We start from the raw sequence: 22,348 nt of genomic DNA on the forward strand, positions 1-22,348 counted from the left end.
TTATGTTCTTAGCAAGCTGTAGTTGAGCCATGTCTAATTAAATCACCTCTCTTCAATTCTTTTTCGGCCTACTTCTACCTCTTCTACTTCATGTTGTGGAGTTTCTTATTAGAGCATTCGTGCACCTCCTCTTTACATGTCCGAATCATCTCAGTTTTACTTTTTTTCATCTTGTTTGCCACGAGAGTCATTCTCACTTTGTCCCATATAACTTTGTTTCTAATTGTATCTCTCCTAATATGTCCTCATATTCACTACATATTCTTCTTCTGAACGTAGACATTCTTTATATATATATATATTGTGATTTGTCGATATTTCTACTTTATTATGTACACGAGTGATCTTCAAAAAGCCATGTTTCTTTTATCGCTAGGTGCGGTACTTTGATGGTGATAAGGCCTACCATTATATAATAACATTATATATTAATGATTAAGTGCTAAATTAGCTAAAAGGTAGCAAATAAATCTATTTCATAGTGGCGGCTTAGATCATTCGTTGCCGAAATACTATCAAATCTTTTTTCATTTGTCTGTTTTAACCTAAACTTATATTAGTAAAATATCACAAGTTAAAATTCTATCCTAGCCAATTGATTTTTAACACAAAATAATAAAATATTCCATCGGCATATCTTGAAAGATTGTGTTTCCCATGGGTTGAAAATCGAATTATCAGATCGAATCAAACTTTTTGCTAATTTGATATTTGGGAGTAAGAATTACAATTAGGGTTGGATATAAAATATCAAAAGTCGAATTATCGAATCAATTTTTTTTTTTTGATAATTCAGCATTTGGTATGGTATTCAAAAGTAAATTTTTAGGATTACGGTATTTGTGTTTGAGTTTGGTATAAGAAATTAGAATCATTCGGTATTTGATATTTTTCGAATACTGAATTATTTATTTAATGAAACATATATCAATAAGTTCATAACTCACTAAGTACAAGTTCCAAGAGAAAGTTAAATGAAATTCAAGAGTGCGGGGGGGGGGGGGGGTGAATTAAGATTCCTTCAGTTGACTTTCTGTGAGAAGTAGTCGACTCACCTGCAAGTTAGTTACACAGTATAAAACAAGATAAGATACTGAAAGTAAAATGACACAAGATATTTTATACTGGTTCGGATGACCGATGTGGTGCCTAGTCCAGTCCCCTTGGGTTTCAAGGGTTTCCTTTAGAGCTTGTTGCGAACTTGTTTGTATAGGAGGTGTGATCTTCAAGTCCTGTCTGATATGCAAATCAGAGTTTCTATGTTGACACTGCCTCTACTTGTATAACCTACACTCAGAATCTTTCCTTCTCTTTTTCTTTTACAATTGTTCACTCACGTGTACAAAGCTTTATGAAAGATGAAAGAGGATTACAATTATAAGTTCAAGTGAAGTTGCGGATTTTTGTCGTCAGTCCAGTTCTTCATTTATAGGCTGAGTGTTGAGGTGATTTTTGCTCTAATAGGAAAACCCAAGGGAGTTTCCTTCAATCAAGGATTTGTAATGATTCCTTGATTGAGACATTGATTTGAGATACCAATTTTGGTTCTGCCTTGAATCAGAAATTGGTGGAGACTTGTGCAATATTCCTTCGACTCCCAGTGATCTTCAGTGATCAGTGAGTTGATCCTTTGTTGATGTTCCTTTCCATCTTGAGTTGCTGTCTATTTCGTTTTTCCCTTTTTGGCTCCTAGTGATTTGTAATCTGATTGTCTCAAATTGATTTGCTTTGTCATCTTGATTGTCATTTCCTTTTTGGCTTCTGATAAAGGATATCTGATTGATGTAGTATCCATTTATCCTCCTTTGATGAAGGCTGTATGATCTCCAGATCTTCTGCTTGAATCCCTCTGTTGATTTATCTTATTGCCTTCTTTTGTAGACATCCACAGATTTTGCTTTCCTTGATTTCCTGTCATTATTCAAAATACATTAAGTTAACAATCTCCCCCTTTTTGATAATGACAACTTTATCAGTAGGCTTTTAATTTTACTTCCCTATTTTGGTAGGTATACGTCTCCCCCTGAATGTGTGCTCCCCCTTGCTTTCTGCGATGTTGGTGTAAGTCAAGTATGTCTCCCCCTTTGGCATAATCAAAAAGGAAAACAAGGCATAAAAGAGATACAGGCAGAGAACTCCATACAAAAGAAAATGTACAGAGAACGAGTGTTGGGGTAGGCACCCCAATAATACAGTCCAAAAGCATAAGAAAGAGGAGTTAAGGCTCCACAAACATAGTCTTAACAAAACATAGCAAAAATCACTGACTAACGACCACGACCAAGGAAGTACTTGAGAGTGTTGAGCACATTCCTGCAGAAAGAGTCATAAGTGCGCTCAACATTCTTGGAGAAGTTGGAGTAAGAAGTGTGCACTGTCGCATCTAGCTCATTGTGGGCTGAGTCAGCTCCAGTCTTAATGGAGTTAACTTCTTTGAGAATGGTGTTTACAGAGCGAATAGCCTGCTTTTTAAGTCCTTCGACTTCTAGACGAAGTTTGCCAACATCAGTGCTGGAATCCTTGTGCAATTGAAGAACTTTCCCAATAGTGTCATGTAGTACCTGCATGTGAGACTCCAAACCATCCAATCTTACCTTGATAAGGTCTGCCTCTTTGAGAAGCAGAGCAGCTGAGTCAACTGAAATGCGAGTGACCTTAGGTGCATCAGCTCGTTGTTGAACGAACTCCTTCTTATACCACTTATTATTTATCAAACATATCCCATGCTGGAGAACGTACGAGTATCATAAGTAGCATCAATAAGATAAGGTCGAAAAGGGGAAAGATCCACCAGTGAGTCAACTATGATGCGGGATATCAACAGCCCATAAGGAAGACTAGAGGAGGAATTAGTATCCTCAAGGCTCTCCACCATATACTCATGAAACCAGAGCGCTCAATTGATACGATGCTTTTTCAACAGACAATAAACAACATACACATCTCTGTTAGAGATGTTGCTAAGAGATCCCTTCCGAGGAATTAGAGTAGTAGAGACTATATGAGCAAGAATACGATTCTCAAATCCAAGAGACAGGGGTCCAAAGTTAGTAATATTAGCACCGATTTCAGAAATAAACAATTTTGCATTTTCCAAAGAGATTTCAAAGTTTTCGGGCCACAGATTGCCATGCATGAAGGGGATATCACCAGAAAAATCAGATCCAAACACATCCTTAAACAAGGAATCATTCAATACAATGCGATTACCCAACACAAGAGTCTCCCATTCACCACTATCAGCAGATACCCAAAGCTTAGCATAAAATAGACGAACATGTTCTTCATAGAACTCAAGACCACAAAGACGAAGTAACAAAGAGAGTTTCTGAGCACGAAAAAACATACTTACAGCGCAGTGAGATGCTTCCAACTGCTCCAGATTGACCACCCTTCCAGGTACAATGGGACACTTGGAGAATGACACAAAACGAATTTTATGCTCTAGCCCCCAAAATAGCAGAGATTCCGCATCAGTAAGGGAGTCAGGGAGGGCGAAGCGAGCTTTCTTGGAGACTTTCTTCTTCGCAGCAGATGTACGTTGTTTAGTCAACGAAGAAGGACCGACAGACTCGGCTTATGAAGAATTAGAAGAGAGCAGGTTGATTTCAAACGAACTAGAGGGAGAGGTGGAAGCATTTTTCAGAAATGCCATTGATCTGGTGAGGGTCATATTGAGAGAAGAAAAAGAAGTGTAATGAAGAACAGGGGAGTAGAGGCAACGAATATGAGATCAAAATTTTCAGAAAAAAGGATACCATAACCCTATATCAGAGGTTCCAATAAGATATCGAATTATGCGCTTTACGGCAGTGAGATGTGATTCTCTTGGAGCGGATTGAAATCTAGCGCACTTGCATACGTTGAACATAATGTTCGATCGACTTGCAATGAGATAGAGTAGAGATCCAATCATTCCCCGATACTATTTTTCGTCGACTTCCTTTCCAGTTATGTCAGTGTCTAAATAGGTAGAGAGAGTCATAGCTATTCCAAAAGCTTTATCTTTGTCCAAGCCAAATTTTTTTATGAGTTCTTTTGCATACTTACATTGGCTGATGAAGATGCCTTTTTCACATTGTTTAATTTGTAGACCAAGGAAGAATGAAAGTTCTCCCATGAGACTCATTTCGAATTCATCTTTCATAAGATTTGCAAAATTCTCACACATAGAGGGGTTAGAACTACCAAAAATAATATCATCAACATAAATTTGAACAAGAAGTATGTTGGAATCAATTTTCTGAGTAAAAAGAGTGGTGTCAATTTTGCCCCGTTGAAAATTATTATTTAAAAGGAAAATGCTCAATCTTTCATACCAAGCTTTTGGAGCTTGCTTAAGACCATAGAGATCTTTAGAAAGTTTAAAGACATAGTCAGGGCAAGAAGAGTTTTCAAAACCAGGGGGTTGTTTGGCAAACACTTCTTCTTTTATAAAGCCATTTAAAAAGGCGCTTTTGACATCCATTTGAAAAATTTTAAACCGCTTATAAGAGGCATATGCTAAAAGAAGTCGAATTGATTCTAACCTGGCTACGGGAGCAAAAGTCTCATCGTAGTCAATACCTTCTTGTTGTGAGTAGCCTTGAGCTACAAGTCTTGCTTTATTTCAGATAACTTTTCCCTCTTCATTTATCTTGTTTCGAAAAATCCATTTTGTTTCAATAACTGAGCAATTTTTTGGTCTCTCAATAAGAGTCCATACTTGATTTCTTTCAAATTGATCAAGTTCTTCTTTCATTGGTTGTATCCAAGATTCATCTTCCATAGCTTCATTTATTCGATTTGGTTCCATTTGAGATACAAGGACCAAAGAGGCTTGCTTTCGAAGGGAAGATCTTGTCAGGATTTTATCATCTGGTTTTCCCAGAATGAAGTTTTCAGGATAGCTTGCATTATGTCTCCATTCCCTGGGGATATTAGTTTTGTCAACTGGAGTAGTCGACTTCACCTCTGCAGTAGCTAGCTCTTCAGTATTAGTTTCAGTAATGACCTCTGAGATGGCTTCAGATTGATTGAATGATGCTGTTTCATCGTCACCAACTTTTATTTCCTGCACTCTTGGATTAGTATCATCAAATACCACATGTACAGATTCTTCAACACTTAAGGCTCTTTTATTAAAAACTCGAAAAGCCCTGCTAGACGGTGCATAGCCTAGGAAAATACCTTCATCACTTCTTGGATCAAATTTACCAAGATTATTCTTACCGTTATTGTGGATAAAACACTTACAACCAAACGGATAAAAGTAACTGATGTTTGGTTTCTTTCTTCTCTAGAGTTCATAGGGCGTCTTCTTCAATATAAGCCTGATGTGACACCTGTTAAGAATGTGACATGCAGTACTTACAACTTCTGCCCAAAAGTGGTCAGGGAAATTTTGATCGAGTAGCATGGTTCTTGCTGTATCTTGTAAAAAATGATTTTTCCTTTCTACTACTCCGTTTTGCTGAGGTGATCTAGGCGAGGAGAAGTTTTCAGTGAACCCATTTTGAGCACAGAATTCTTGAAATGCGTTATTCTCAAATTCACCACCATGATCACTGTGGATAGTTGTAATGAAATAACCTGCTTCTCTTTGAACTTTTCTACAAAATGCTTCAAAATTAGCAAATGCTTCATTTTTGTGAGAGAGAAATATTACCCATGTAAACCTTGAAAAATCATCGACAATTACAAAAACATATCTTTTACCTCCAATACTTGCAGTTCGAGTAGGACCAAATAAATCCATATGAAGAAGCTGAAGAGGTTTAGAGGTACTTACAATGTCCTTTACTTTAAAAGATGAACGAGTTTGCTTACCCAATTGGCATGCGTCACAAATGTGATCTTTCTCAAATTTTAGTTTAGGTAAGCCAATGACTAGCTCAAGTTTAGAAAGTTTCTCAAGAGCATGCATACTTGCGTGTCCAAGTTTTTGATGCCATAGCAAATGATCACTTGTGACTGCAGTAAGACAAGTAAGAGAAGGGAAATCAACATTATTTAAAACATATATATTATTTACTCGATCTCCAATGAGAGTAAGCTTTTTCTCAGGAAGATTGATAATGCAGCTTGCTGTGTTGAATGTGACTTGGAATCCAACATCACATAGTTGACTGATGCTAAGAAGATTGTGCTTGAGTCCTTCAACTAAATATACTTCAATCAGATCATATGATGAGCTTAGAGTAATGGTTCCCACTCCTGTTACTTCTCATTTAGCATTGTCCCCAAATCTTACAAATCCTCCATCGATTTTTTTTTATGGTTTTGAAGTTTTCTTTCTTTCCACACATATGCCTGGAGCATCCACTATCAAGTACCCACATTCCCTTTTTGTAGGTTTTCTTAGATTTCTCCTGCAAAACAACAAGATTAGTTTCTTTTAGGTACCCAAGTATTTTTGGGTCCTTGATGATTAGTAGCTTTTGGTCTCCAAATCCATTTTCCAGAGGAATATTTTCTACAATTAAAAGATTTGTGACCAAGATCACCACAAGAAAAACATGTAATTTTAACAGAAGTTTCATGAGAATAAGAATTAGAACTCGATTTATTAGATTTGTTAGAACTACGATTAGGAGAGTTTCTCCTATAAAGAGTAGTTCGGTTAGATCGAACAAAACTGTGACTAGGCAATTTTCTGATGCTGTTCAGCTGCATTTTTATTTCCTTTAGTTCTTCTGTAAGTAAGTTGACTTCAATTTGACTTGCTTCGAGAAGAATCTGCAGTCTTTCTTTTCTTGAGCAAGCTTATTGTATTCGTCAATAACCTTTTGTAATTCATCAGTAACCATGTCCAAAGAGTTCTGTAAGTCAATACAATTAAGACAGTTAAATGGTCTTACCTCACTTGTTTCACCTAATGCCATGAAACATAGGTTGGCCATTTCATCATGATCATCATCAGTTGTTTCTCCTTGATCCCATGCTCCCAGACTTTTAGGATCTTCATTTCTTCAATTATTTCATTTTCTTCGTTCTGGGCAATTTTGTTTAATGTGTCATGGTTTTCCACAATGGTAGCATCGATCATTATTCATATTTAAATCGTTGTTCTGTTGAGGTCTCTATCTTCTTTGTCTAAGCATTTGTCTCACTCCTCGATTTATAAGAGCCATTCCTTCGTCTTGATTTTCATTTACTTCTTCTCCAAAGTCAGATGTCTCGGCTATGAATGCCACTGTCTTCTTCTTATCATCCTTGTTGTACCTGTTAATATGATTTTATTCATAAGCCATTAAGTTGCCTCGAAGTTCATCGTATGTCATCTTCTGCAGATCTCCATCTTCAAGAATGGCAGCTTTAGTTTCCCATGCCTTAGGAAGGCTTCTAACTAGTTTTCTGACTTGTAGTGCATTAGAGTACACCATTCCAAGTGATTTGGGTTCACATACAATTTTACTGAATCTCGAGAACATGGATTCAACGTTTTCATCTTCGGCCATTTTGAATAACTCATATTCACTTACAAGAGAACTGATCCGAGCTTCCTTTACTTTAGTGGTTCCTTCATAAGTCACTTCTAGTTTTCCCACATTTTTTTTTGCAGTTTCACATGTTGATATTTTGTCATATTCGGCTCCACTCACTGCACAATATAAAAAACTTATAGCTCTAGCGTTAGTTTGAATTACCTCTTGTTGTTCCTTAGTGATGTCAAATGATTCAGGATCAAATGGCTTTTCAGTGCCACCTTTTTCAGTCAGTCCAGGAATAGGTTTTGGGCCCTTCTTGATTACTAGTAATCCATGCTTGATGATCATTTGAGGAGACAAAGATTCTGAATCTGTCTTTCCAATGAGAGTAATGTAGTCCATTGAAGTATGGTGGTCGGTGTGAAGAATGTCCATCTTGAAGTAAAACATCTGGAATCTGATAGTGTGCCAATGGATCTTTGCTCACGTGTGGTTAAACACTGAAATGGTGAGACCTGCTCTGATACCAATTGAAATTCAAGAGGGGGGGGGGGAGAATTAAAATTCCTACAGTCGACTTCCTGTGAGAAGTAGTTGACTCACCTGCAAGTTAGTTACACAGTATAAAACAAGATAAGATACTGAAAGTAAAATGACACAAGATGTTTTATACTTGTTCGGATCACCGATGTGGTGCCTAGTCCAGTCCCCTTGGGTTTCAAGGGTTTCCTTTAGAGCTTGTTGCGAACTTGTTTGTACAGGAGGTGCGATCTTCAAGTCCTATTTGATATGCAAATCAGAGTTTCTGTGTTGACACTGCCTCTACTTGTATAACCTACACTCAAAATCTTTCCTTCTCTTTTTCTTTTACAATTGTTCACTCACGTGTACAAAGCTTTATGAAAGATGAAAGAGGATTACAATTATAAGTTCAAGTGAAGTTGCGGATTTTGGTCGTCAGTCCAGTTCTTCATTTATAGGCTGAGTGTTGAGGTGACTTTTGCTCTAATAGGAAAACCCAAGGGAGTTTCCTTCAATCAAGGATTTGTAACGATTCCTTGATTGAGACCTTGATTTGAGATACCAATTTTGGTTCTGCCTTGAATCAGAAATTGGTTGGAGACTTGTGCAATAATCCTTCGACTCCCAGTGATCTTCAGTGATCAGTGAGTTGATCCTTTGTTGATGTTCCTTTCCATCTTGAGTTGCTGTCTATTTCGTTTTTCCCTTTTTGGCTTTTAGTGATTTGTAATCTGATTGTCTCAAATTGATTTGCTTTGTCATCTTGATTGTCATTTCCTTTTTGGCTTCTGATAAAGGATATCTGATTGATGTAGTATCCATTTATCCTCCTTTGATGAAGGCTGCATGATCTCCAGATCTTCTGCTTGAATCCCTCTGTTGATTTATCTTATTGCCTTCTTTTGTAGACATCCGCAGATTTTGCTTTCCTTGATTTCCTGTCATTATTCAAAATACATTAAGTTAACATTAAACACTAAACATAAGCAACCCAAATACATATGTCTTTTAGTTGTGTCAATTTAGTTTTCTTGATGTCTTCTTAGTTGTTACTCCCTCCATTTCAAATTAATTGAATTGTTGAGATATTTTCATTTTTCAAATTAACTTAATTGTTCTATTTTCAAGACTACTTTTAGAATGTTCTTTCAATTTTATCCTTTATTAGTTAGTATTGAAATTGGTTATTAATTAATGTTTAGTTATTTTAATCATAAATTTGACAATAATTAATAAAGGTAAAAATGGAAAGTTATACCTAATTTATGTCTTAATATTCTTTTCTTAAAGGATGTGAAACATCTCAACAATTTAATTAATTTGAAATGGAGGGAGTAATACTCTTTTATATTGTGCATCCATATAGAAAAGTAGAAATGATTTGAGTAATAATGTTAAATTTGCAATACAATCGGCAACACGTTCAATACAGTATCGCCGAGAACCATACCAAATCAAAGTTTGATTTATTGATTACTGAATTATCGAACCAAAATTCAAAATTTTAATATTTCGTATCTACTTTTAACTACCAATTACTGAATTACTGAATTCAAAATTTAGAAATCTCAAATTGAATACCTAACACCCACCCCTAATTACGATATTCAATTTGTGTTTGGTATGAGACATTATAGTACCATTTGATATTCTTTATTTTCCAAGTATCGAATTATTTACTTAATGAAGGTCATATATTAACAGGTCCATTAGTCATTAGTACAAGTCAAAAGTGAAAGTTAAAGACTAAAATAAACAATCCAAATATATATGTCTTTTAGTTGTGTCAATTTGTTTTTCTTGATGTCTTCTTAGTTATTGATCTTTAATTATATCGTGCCTCATAGAAAAATATAAACAATTGAAGCAATAATATTAACTTTCTAATACAATCATACTACAACTTCAATACGATATTATTGAATATACTGAATCGAAGTTTGATTTACCAATTATTAAATTACCGAACTAACATTTAAAAATTTATATTTGATATCTACTTTTGACTACGAATTACCAAATAACGAAAGAAATAGTATATCATCTCAAGACCTACTTAATTTTGATGAGAACGCATTACCGGAGTTACTACAGGCAACAAGTCATGTTTGAATTATAATAACAACGTGAATGGATTTTATTTTATTAATTTAATTAATTACATTACATTAAATAGAAACACTCCACTAATCTAATACTACTTGCCAAACAATCTCTATCAGTAAAATAAAATAAATAATATTAGAAAGAAATACCAAGGTGAATATTATTATTATATTGAGAGAAAGTGGGTGCATTAAAATAGGACAAAACGCCAACCCACCAAATACAAAAGAAATAATAAGAGTGGAAATTAATGTCACAAAAGCAAAGTGGAGTATGTAAGACTTGCCAATAATTGAACCATCATTACACCTAAAAGTTGTACTTATTAATTAATTCCTACAATTATTTCTCTCTCTCTCTGTAACGCTGACATGCCATAATAATATGAAGAAAAAGAAAACATTTTAATATTTATATTTTAGTTTTTGTAGAGAATAATATATATTGTAAAAGTATTCACAGCATGAATTTGCTGAAATTTCTACATTAATGTTTTGTTTGCGAAATAATTTCTACATTTTTCTTGCAAAATTTAGTTGATAGATTAAGCAAACAACAACAGTGTAAACAATCCAGCAGATGACTAATATGAAAGGGAGACACGATAAAAAGGTTGCACTACTCATATGAATATATAATTACCAGTATTAATTATAAACAATAATATATGACTCTTAGCTTTGTTTGACAATGTTCAAGTGCTTATCTAAAACTGTTAAATTAGGTCTTACGCCTAAATTACAACCCAAATCTAGCTCAAAGAAATGAGGATTGTCCAAACCTTATAAGGAGTTCACATATCTCATTAACTATAGACTTTTGCCGATCAAACACCGTGTGACACAAATATAAGGTTGGTTTGAATCAAAGCTACTTGATTCGATCGAATATGTAGCCAGTATTCTAGGTCCACCCATAGTTTCAAGGATGTCTACAACTCTCTAGCCAAAGGAAGAAAACATGATTGATCTCTCTTTTCACCATTTATTTAGACGTGTGATATTTAAATAAGATAAATAGAGAAGCGCCGGTGCATATATCTTTGAGATCATAATCAATAGTCACATAATTACTAGTAATATATATGGTTTATATACTTCATATCTTGCATGATGATATTATTGAAATTAATTTACTATAACTAAGCACATGCATGCATGGCTAGCAAATATTGGGGCCAAATCCCACAAAACCATTAGCTCCATCAATAGAAATTTGGATGCCTTCTTGCTGGATATTCCCTATTATGGAAAGTCTGGTTGGAGATGGAGCAAATGCAAAGCAGAATGTGCCCTTTCTATCCACTGGAATTAGGAAGTTCCTAGCTGGTAGGGTTAAGATGGGACCACCCATGAGGAAAAACGAAATGGTTGGTACTCGAACCGTTACAAACCCGTTAAGATCATAGCAGGTGTCGAATATTGACATGGCGGGTGCCCGTGGAAGGCTTGAGGTTTGGGCTGCAAAGGCATCGCGAAACGCCACATAGGCTTCCTGGGGAAGCCTGGTAACGGCTGTCCCTGTATCCATAACCACTCCTCCATCTCCTTCCTCAGTCAATCTAAATGCATCTTCAGGTATGGGTACACGCGCTCCTCCAACTCCAAGACCCGACATGCCGATGTAATAGAAACTCGGAGCCCGTGGGTTTCGGATGAGTGGTACCCATGCTGCACCGGCGGGTAATACTTCCCGCCCGAATTCAAGTGATCCAGTTGATCCAGTACTTTCCCGGCTAACCAAACAGTAACTAAAGGCTCCACCTGTTTGTCCACCGAGTTGTCCAACAAGTGACATGGAGCCACCTCCAAGACCCAACAAACCTGCAGCCCCAATAAACATACCGTGGTTACTATGGCCACATCCGATGGCCACGTCACGAATAACAGTGCGGCCAAAAGTAAGGGTCTCGAGGGCCATGGTCCCCTTGGTGTAGGAGCCATCACCATACATGACTTGGTATTTGCAGCGACCAGCATGACAGCCGGAGTTATCTATGCGGTCGCAAAGGGAGGAAGAACATGGTACACCAGAAAAAGAAGCGGAAAGGGAAGGGTCAAATACGGGGTCAGACTGATGGTAGCAATGGGTACATGGCTGGCACTGAACCCAAACAATATCACTACCAGCATCAATAACCATGTATTGTTGTCTAACAGGACTACCAACACCAATCCTGACAAAGTATTCTCCACTGCCTTGCTCCATACCGGAAATAACCTCACTCCCGAAGCCGCCGAATTCCTCCTCCTTAACCTCATCATAATTAGTAGTAGCAGTGAGTGTATGTACCCTTTTGAGGTCTCTTTTCATGCGAGCTTGAAAGCGGTGAGGATGATCAGTAAAGTGAGAAAAAGGCAATTTGTCTCTGTGAAGAAGCTTGAGCTTCCATCTGCTATTGTCATCATCCACAATATTAATATCATGTGTTTCAGGAGGTTGGATTAATGTTGATTCTTTAATGGCTTGGTTGACATCCAAGTGTTCATGGGTGGGAAATGGGATTGCATGCCCAGATGTGCTCTTGCTTTCATAACTAATATTTGCACTTATGAAAGTCATGATGGAGAGCAAAAATATTGAAGGGACAAACATTGCTCTCTTTTCTTTTCTCTTGGAAATTGTGACCAAAAGGATACTTAGGAAAGGGGAATTTATCTACTTTGCCTTTCCACATATGTACAACAAAAAGGTACCCCATTTTGGAATGACTCTCACCATCATTAGTAAATCTATCACTACTATTCTTTCTTCTCTTTCAAAAATAATAATAATCTAATTTAATTTGCCATACAATTTAATTAAAGATATGTTAACGGTTTTGCATCAGAAGAGAGATTTCAAGAAATGGCAAATCTATTCACTCTATCAATAACCGAGCCGAATCTGGTGTATCATAAGGGATTTTGTTAAAATATTCTTAATTTTATAGCCTTAAACATGTCACTTAAAATTAAAGTATATATTACAAAAAAAATGAGTCATTTTTTAATAAATATTTTTAAAAAAAGAATGTCATTCTTTTTTAAACAAGGTTGTTTTTGGATTGATTCACCACCTCCATTTGCTCAAATTTTGTTTGTAAGAAATTTTTAAAAGTTGACATTGTAAAATGGGAAAGGGTCAAAAAAGCTTTCAGTTGATAATTTACAGCTGAAATATACTTTAATTTCTACATTAGTGTTTTGTTTGCGGGAAATTAAATATAATAATTTCTACATTTTTCTTGCAAAATTTAGTTGATAGATGAAGCAAACAACAATATTGTAAACAATTCAGCAGATGACAAAAATTAAAGGGAGACAGGATAAAAAGGTTGCACTACTCATATGAATTATTACCAGTATTAATTATAAACAATTATGACTCATAATTTTGTTTGACAATGTTCAAGTGTTTATCTAAAATTGTTAAATTAAGTCTTACGCCTAATCATACCTCAAAATGCATATAAATTATATTCTCAACAGACAAAAGACTTGAGTTTCTCTATTTCATTCCTCATAAAACTGTCATCACTCAGATTTCCCTAACTGGTAATGGATTGGTACCTAACTTAAAAGTAAAAAAATAAGGGTTCGTTTGGTAGAGTGTGTTAGTAAAAATTGTGTATGGATTAATCTTGTGTATTATAGTACCTTGTTTGATACTTTTTTCTAACCTAATTTATGTATAATTAATGTTTGAATTAGTTATATACTCTATTGTGTATTACTAATAATACCATGAGTTTTTAGGTATTAGCAATGCAATGGTTTTAATACATGCATTATTAGGTCAATTAAAAACCCAAATGCCCCTCAAATCCTCTTTTACATCTTTTCAATCATAATAGCGCATAGGGTATCTTTGTAAATGATGTTTTTATGCAATACATGGTATTTTTAATAAATCAAATCAAATAATGCATAAAAATAATTTATGTATATATTAATGCTTGAAATTTGAAGAAGACATCAAAAATAAATTTGATTTTATAAACACACAATAATAAATTTTACATAGTGTAAAAGGTTTGAACACTCTAGAATATTCAATAATGAAAGGGGAATAAAAAAAGTAAATATAAAACTAATATTGGTCATGATAATCGTGAGAATATAAATGAGGTATGTAACAAAATAAAAAACTAGAAAGATTACTATAATTAACTAAACACGATTTCATTTTCTCAATTATCATAATAATGTGTATATTAAATGATGCAAAAAATAATTATGTTTTCTATTCAAAAAGTTGTTTTCATCAATATAGATAAAAGGCGGTAATAATTTCATTATATATAATTAAATAATATAGATAGAAGAGCTGCACTTGTGTGATAGGTAGCATGCATGTGTTGGAAATGATTTTTGGTTGCTGCGTAAAGTGTTATTATTAAGTAGAGAGTTAATTTGAGTTTCCAAGTGAAGATTAACTAACATATGTATGTATGTCGGATCCTCCGAGCTTATTTATACAAAAAATCATTTTCAATATATAAATTAAAGAAAATGTAATTAAATAAATAGAATTTATTGAACAGGAGGAATATATATCACAATCAGACTATATATGCCTAACATAAATAAATAAAACAAACACATGACTTATTCCTTTTTTATGTATAATAATAAGGTGCATGCGTTAATTTGTTATATATACTGATCGATGCATTTTGATTGTAATAAATATTGTTACGTTGCCTGGTAGGTAGGGGTGTGCACTATTCGGATTAAACCGAATAATCAAATCAAATCGAATTTTATTTGGATTGGTTTTTTGGTTTTTCGGATTGGTTTTGGATTAATAAATTACTTTGTTTGGTTTTCTGGTTTGGTTTCGGATTTTAAAAAATAAAAACCGAAAAACCGAAAAAACCTATATATATATATATATATATATATATATATATATATATATATATATATATAATGCTTAGGTTTAGAATTAAGTTGGAGTTAACCACTTTTGTCCTTTTTTGGTTATTGCCTTTGATGATGATTACATTTATATTTTATGCTTGAACATCTATAATAGGTATAATTACAAGTATTGTGTTTTAAGTTTTACTTATGATTTATATTAGAAAGTATATTTAAGAGATTAATTATTATTACTTTGGTTATGTTATTAATTATTGACAGAATCGAATAACCAAACCGAAAAAAGCCGAATCGAATAGAGGAAAACCAAATCAAACCAAATTTAATTTGGATCGAATTGGATTACACTTTTACAAAACTAAAAACCAAAAAATCTAAATCGAATAGTACTATAAAACCAAACCAAAAGACCGAATTCACACCCCTAGTACTGCTTAAAATCACTTCATCATGGAAGGAATAAAATGAGAAAAGCATCAGTGTGTATATATATATATATGGTATATACGGAAAACGACGACACTAACAACAACATTGGACCGCTAGCTGGAATACCAATTTAATTAATTAAATCTTTCTTCTAAAGTTTTACGACTCAATATCTTCAAATAACATAATTAATTTATCCACTTCTTATACATAACATACATAAATAATTCTATACTTCCGCTAGACCTTAATGTTGAAGCTTCATCTCTCATCTCTCAAAACTACAAATAAAATTGAATAAAACTACATGAAAAATTGACACCAAGTGTGAGCCTATATGCTCCAAACAAAAAATAAGCAGATAAAGAAGAAGCTTGCAATATAACGTACGGAAATTGGACAAAGAGAATGTCATTCCCGAAGCAGTGATTTACAACAATCATGCAACAACTATAAATACTGTGCAACTAACTTCAACTCCTAAAATAACTCTAGTAACTTACTAAGACTTCTATCTAGGTAGACTTCCTACGAAATAGGAACACATTTATTTGATTCAGTAAACTAAACAAGCAGAAGTAAACATTTAAAAAAACAGTTAAGATGCACTAATTTTTAACACTCCCCCTTAGTGCATGCTGACGATCAATAACTCCAAGAGCAGCCCTGAAATATTCAAACTTAGGCTTTATTAAGGCCTTTGTAAATATGTCCAAGACTTGCTCATTTGTAGAAATTTCTTTCAAAATAACTTCTTGATCTAATACTTTCTCTCAAATGAAGTGATGAGCATCTCTATGTGCTTCGTTCGACCATGAAAAAATGGATTTAATGCAAGCATGACAACACTTTCATTGTCACATCAAATTTGAATAGCGTAATCAACTTTGCACAACATCTCTCCTATTAGTCTCTTCAACCACATACATTCTTGTGCAACCATAGTGCGGCTACATACTCAGCTCCAATGCTAGATAATGCTACCACTGGTTGCTTCTTACTGCACCAAGATACCATTGCTGAACCAATATTGAAATAATACCCTGAAGTTGAATGTCTATCATTCACATCTCAAGTACAATCCGCGTCGATAAATCTATTCAGTATAAAAGTTTCATGTCTTCTATACATAAGACCATGATCAAGTTAGCCTGTCACGACCCAAGGGTACCCCCTAAACGTAACATGACACATAATACCCCTAAAGACACCATGTAAACCACTTAGCATATCATAACATAAATCATTAGACTAATAAGAGTAAAAACACATTTTAATCAAAAGTTTCATAAAAGCAAAAAGGAAGTCTAGACTTGTCTCAATTAGCCATCTATTACAATCGAAGTACCAAATAGGGTCACAACCCTTACAACAAGAAAATCCAAAAGTCTAGTACAATGAAAGAAAGGAACTACAAGATATCCATTGTCCTCGAATCAATGAGGACTACAAGATATCCATTGTCCTCGAATCAATGAGGACTCACCACACGCAAGGAGAATAGTCGATCCAAACTTTGATCAAGAAGAAAGATCACCTAAAATACCGGACCCTACACTTGTAAAAAAATGTAGAAGAAATATGGGTTAGTACAAAATTGCACTAACAGTCATGCATAAAATCCTTGAAAACATGCTAAAAAGGACATTTTAGTTGTAAAGCATGCACTATACCAAGTTAAAGATGCATCATGAGGATTAGTGTATAAGCATAAGTCATAAGCATATTCAACATATTGATCATCATATCATAATGGAAACATACCACAAATACCCTCAAAGCATCCTTGTGCCATGCATGAATAAGATCCAATAATCCTACCCACACTAAGGAAAGCTTCTTGAGTAGCTATACTTCATAACTCATATTCTTGTTCATATTATCATAGTGGGAGATTAGTCTTAACTGACATAGACCATGTGAGCTTACCATGGAATCCAATGTCTACCCCACACCGAAAATGGGTTTTCCTACTTGCCTAAGGTGGAACCATACTCTTAGATTAGGTGGATCCACTAGCTAAAGACCTATGAGGAAACATAGTTTATGGGATAAGGGGATTGTTACTAGAAAACCCGACCTCTACTAACGTGAGGGCTTCCATCCCAAGAGATTGTTCCTAGAAAATCGGCCTCTACTAACGTGAAGGCTTTCATCTCATATCACTATCCATTCGGTGCTAAGCATAATTCCCATTGAGTTCATGTTAATTCTTTACTTAATTTCATAATTACGGAAGAATGTCTTGACACTCAATCCATATAACTCATATTAAAGCTCATAGATTCATTAGGCGAGACTAGTCTTCCAACCTTAGAATCACTACATGTTGCCAACCTTTCACATCACATCATATTCATACATAAGTGTGTACATGAAGATAATCATCCAATCAACACAACAATTAGATCATAGTCATATTCACTTTACTCTCAAAGTGATCGAAATGCATAAACATAACCCTCATAACATACATAATTCTAATGCTTTGCCCTTCAAGGGACATAGATCACATTCAATAAACATATATAGAATTACTACATTAGACATAGATGATAACATGATTCAATTACTATTAGTACTACATGCATAATGGAATAATACTCTTCTTTCTACAATTCACCCACACTTTTAGATCCAATTTGGGAAAATAGAGAAATTCATGGATTCTTGAGGAATTCGACTTAAGTCATATAAAACCATCAATATATCCATCATTAAAGATAATCCAATCATTAAAAATGAATTTGAAAGGAATCCATGAGATTGAAGTCAAACCCTAGGTTTTAGGATTTCTAACTTTGAAATTAAGGGTTTTGGAGGGACTCCATGGATGGAGGACTACCATACCTTATTGAAGAATTCCCACGAAACTGAGTAGAAAAGATGGGTCCTTTAACCCTAGCTTCACTTTTCTTCTTCTTCTTCTTCCTTGGAGTTCTAGAGAAAATATTTTGTAGAGGGTTTGGTTTTGATTTGGGGATTTAAGAATTATGATTTTAGATAAGTTAGTTTAGGTGGGTAAAACACTTATATAGGTGTTTAAAATAGGCTTAAAATGACATCACTTAACCATTAATTAAAAAGGAAATCCCTAAAAGACCCCCAAGTCTAACTGCTAATTGGTAGTTTTAGGCATGACCTATGACCCAGGACCCACGGGCCATGGGTGGGACCACGGGCCGTGCTAGTAAACCGTGGTCTGTGGCCTATTTTTGAGGGGCTTGACCCACGACCCCTAACCACGGGGCATGGGTCAACTTACTGCCCGTAGATCCCCCTTGTGGGTGGATTGTTTTGGGGCCTTATTTTTGGGTCCTCCTCAAGGACCCTTGGTTGGTCCTTGGGGAGTTGTACCTTGACGTTTACATCCAAAACATATATATTGAGTACTAGGAGTTATTTATGACTCTAACTCTTACGTTAGGCTCTAGTTTAGTCTACTAGTTTTCCGGAATGTTACATTATCTACCCCTTGGGGACATTCGTCCTCGAATGATGATCTAGACATCATACAAAATTAAAGACTCAAGACCAGCAACCTATCATGCATGAAAACATCAGAATAATGCATAATTCAAAGGAGGAAACATCAACTCCATCTCAAAACATAATCAATGCAATAGAAGGAAGTAGGAACTACATTTAACAACCCAATATGCATGAAACTCAATATTTCTCATGTTCATAGGAGGAACTACCTTCTCCAACTAAAATCATTCTCAACACAATGTCATGGAGCCATTATGCAATCACTCTCAAAGCATACTAAAGCATGTTCATCTATTCATCTCATGAAGTCAAATAGGCAACTCATACTAAATGCACAACAATCATGAGGAACATAAATAATGAAAACTCATTTTCTTACTAAACATGAATTTCATCAAAAACATGCATACATAAGGAAATCCTAGAAAAGCACATATAGCACACATGACTCCCAAAATATTAAAACTCAAAAGGAACTACTTAGCTCAAACTTGATTAGGAGTAGAAGGAAAGAGATGAGGATATCGGGACTTCATATCGGCCTCGGCCTCCCAAGTAGCACCCTCAACTAAATGATTTCTTCATAAAACCTTCACGGAAGCTACTTCTTTGTTTCTCAATTTCTTGACTTGCCGGTCAAGGATCTCTACCGGAACCTCTTCATACGAAAGGCTTTTATCAACTCCTAACCCTCTAGAAGAATAATGGACACCGGGTCCCCAATACAATTTTTAAGCATAGAAACATGAAATACAGGATGAACCGAGGCTAACTCATTTGGCAAATCCAACTCATAGGCAACTTTCCCAATACACTTCAAAATTTGATATGGGACTACATATCGGGAACTAAGTTTCCCCATTTTCCAAACCTCATCACACCCTTCATAAGTGAGATTTTTAAATAGACCCAATCACCAACTTCAAACTCTAGGTCCCTTCTCCTCACACCGGCATAAGACTTTTGCCTACTTTGAGCCGCTCTCAACCTCTCTCTAATGAGCCAAACTTTCTCAATAGCTTCATAAACTAATTCGGGACCAATAAGGGCAATCTCACCTACCTCAAACCAACCAACCAGAGACCTACATCTCCTACCATACAAAGCTTCAAAAGGAGCCATATCGATACTTGAGTGATGACTATTACTGTAGGCAAACTCTATTAATGGCAAGTGGTCATCCCAATTACCTTTGAAATCTATAACATATGCCCTCAACATGTCCTCTAAAGTTTGAATGGTGCGTTCCGCTTGACCATCCGTTTGAGGGTGGAAAGAGGTGCTAAGCTTAACCTTAGTACCAAGCACTTTTGGGAATGACTTCCAAAAATGTGAAGTAAATAGAGTACCCCAATTCGAAATAATAGATAAAGGAGCTCCATGTAACTTCACTATCTCCCTTATACACAAATTAGCATAATCTTTCGCCGAAAGAGAAACCTTGACGGGAATAAAGTGGGATGATTTTGTCATCCTATCAACAATGACCCAAATAGAATCGTGTTGCCTTCGAGTACGAGGAAAACCCACAATAAAATCCATATTCACCTCTTCCCACTTACAAGTGGGAATTGATATATCTTGCAAAAAGCCTCCCAGCCTTCGGTGCTCAACCTTAACTTGTAGACAATTAGGACATTTGGCTACAAATTCCACAATATCCTTTTTCATACCATTCCACCAATAGACTTCTCGTAGTTCACTGTACATCTTTGTGGCTCTCGGATGAATAGAATACCTAGAACGATGAGCCTCTTCTAAAATTTGCTCCCTCAACCCATCAACATCCGGAACACATAATCGACCTTGGTACCTAAGTACCCCATCTCCATCTTGGGAGAAAGCCTCAATGGACTTCTTGAGTACCGACTTTTTCAACTCAACCACTATAGGATCAAGGTCTTGTTTAGACTTCACATCTATCACAAAGGATGATTCGGACCCATTATGAACCGTGAAACCACCCTTAGTGGAATCTGCTAGTTGGACACCTAGTCGGGCCAATCTATGCACCTCACAAACCAATTCTTTCTTTTCATCCTCTACATGAGCCACACTACCCATGGATAATCTACTAAGTGCATCCGCTACAACATTAGCTTTGCTAGGGTGGTAAAAGACACTCATGTCATAATCCTTCAAAAGTTCTAACCACCTTCTTTGTCAGAGATTCAAGTCTTTTTGACTAAACCTATATTGAAGACTTTTGTGATTGGTGAAAACATTCACATTGACCCCATACAAGTAATGTCTCCATATTTTCAAAGCAAATACTTCTGCCGCTAATTCAAGATCGTGGGTCGGATAATTATTCTCATGTACTTTGAGTTGCCTTGAAGCATAGGCAATCACTTTACCGTTTTGCATGAGGACACATCCCAAACCCACTCTAGAGGCGTCACATTATACATCAAAACCATCCGTACCCTCCGGTAAGGTCAACACCAGAGCGGAAGTAAGTTTATCTTTCAATTCTTGGAAGCTTTTCTCACAAGCCTCTAACCACTCAAACTTAGCCTTGTTTTGAGTCAAAGCCGTCAATGGAGAAGCAATGGAGGAAAAACCCTCAACAAACCTCCTATAGTAACCGGCCAAACCCAAAATGCTTCTAATGTTGGAAGGAGTTAGAGGTTTAGGCCAACTCTTTACCGCATCCGTCTTCTTAGGATCTACCTCAATACCCTTGTTTGACACAATATGACCATGGAAAGCTACGAACCTCAATCAAAATTCACACCGGCAAAACTTTGCAAAAAGTTGTTGGTCCTTAAGAACTTGCAACAAAATTCTCAAATGGTCCATATGTTCATTCTCACTCCTTTAATAGATCAAAATATCATCGATAAAAACAATCACAAACATATCAAAGTATTGTCTAACCACTCTATTCATCAAATCCATAAATGCCGTCGGTGCATTTGTCAACCTAAATGACATAACCACAAATTCATCGTGACCATACCGGGTCCTAAAGGCCGTTTTGGGAATATCCACCCCTCTCACCCTTAGTTGGTGATAACCCGAATGAAGATCAATTTTGGGGAAATAACTAGTCCCTTGAAGTTGATCAAACAAGTCATCAATTCTCGAAAGAGGATATTTATTCTTAATGGTCACTTTGTTCTATTGATGATAATCGATGAACATTCTAAGAGACCAATCCTTCTTTCTAACAAACAATACCGGAGCACCCCATGGAGAGATACTTGGTCGGATGAAGCCCTTATCTAATAAATCCTTGAGTTGCTCTTTCAACTCTTTCAACTTGACCGGAGCCATTCTATAAGAAGGAATGGAGATAGGTTGCGTATCCGGTGAAAGATCAATACCAAAATCTGTTTCCCGCTGAAGAGGAATACTGGGCAAATCATCGGGGAAAAAATCCGGAAACTCATTCACTATCAGAACTGACTCTAGAGAAGGGGTTTCAGACTCAACATCCATAAACCAAACAAGATGGTAAATACACCCTTTGGAGATAATTTTCATAGCTTTAAGGCAATAAAAAAATTGACCTCTAGGGAT

At 35.6% G+C, this 22,348-nt stretch overlaps 1 protein-coding gene across 1 annotated transcript; it reads right to left on the minus strand.

Annotated features, from left to right (window-relative positions):
- Positions 1 to 11,112: 11,112 nt before the first annotated feature.
- On the minus strand, positions 11,113 to 12,644 carry LOC125812442 (protein ASPARTIC PROTEASE IN GUARD CELL 2-like). Its single transcript, XM_049491931.1, has one exon. It carries the CDS (start codon positions 12,630 to 12,632, stop codon positions 11,199 to 11,201), a length of 1,434 nt encoding a protein of 477 aa, XP_049347888.1. The 5' UTR covers positions 12,633 to 12,644; the 3' UTR covers positions 11,113 to 11,198.
- Between the last annotated feature and the right edge of the window lie 9,704 nt (positions 12,645 to 22,348).

Source organism: Solanum verrucosum, unplaced genomic scaffold, assembly GCF_900185275.1.
Source record: "Solanum verrucosum unplaced genomic scaffold, falcon-dt-bn FXZP01000159.1, whole genome shotgun sequence".
Lineage (NCBI taxonomy): Eukaryota > Viridiplantae > Streptophyta > Magnoliopsida > Solanales > Solanaceae > Solanum > Solanum verrucosum.

Bases quoted from the DNA above. Each gene is read 5' to 3' on its own strand.
- LOC125812442 (XM_049491931.1), bottom strand. From the start codon at position 12,632: ATGTTTGTCCCTTCAATATTTTTGCTCTCCATCATGACTTTCATAAGT.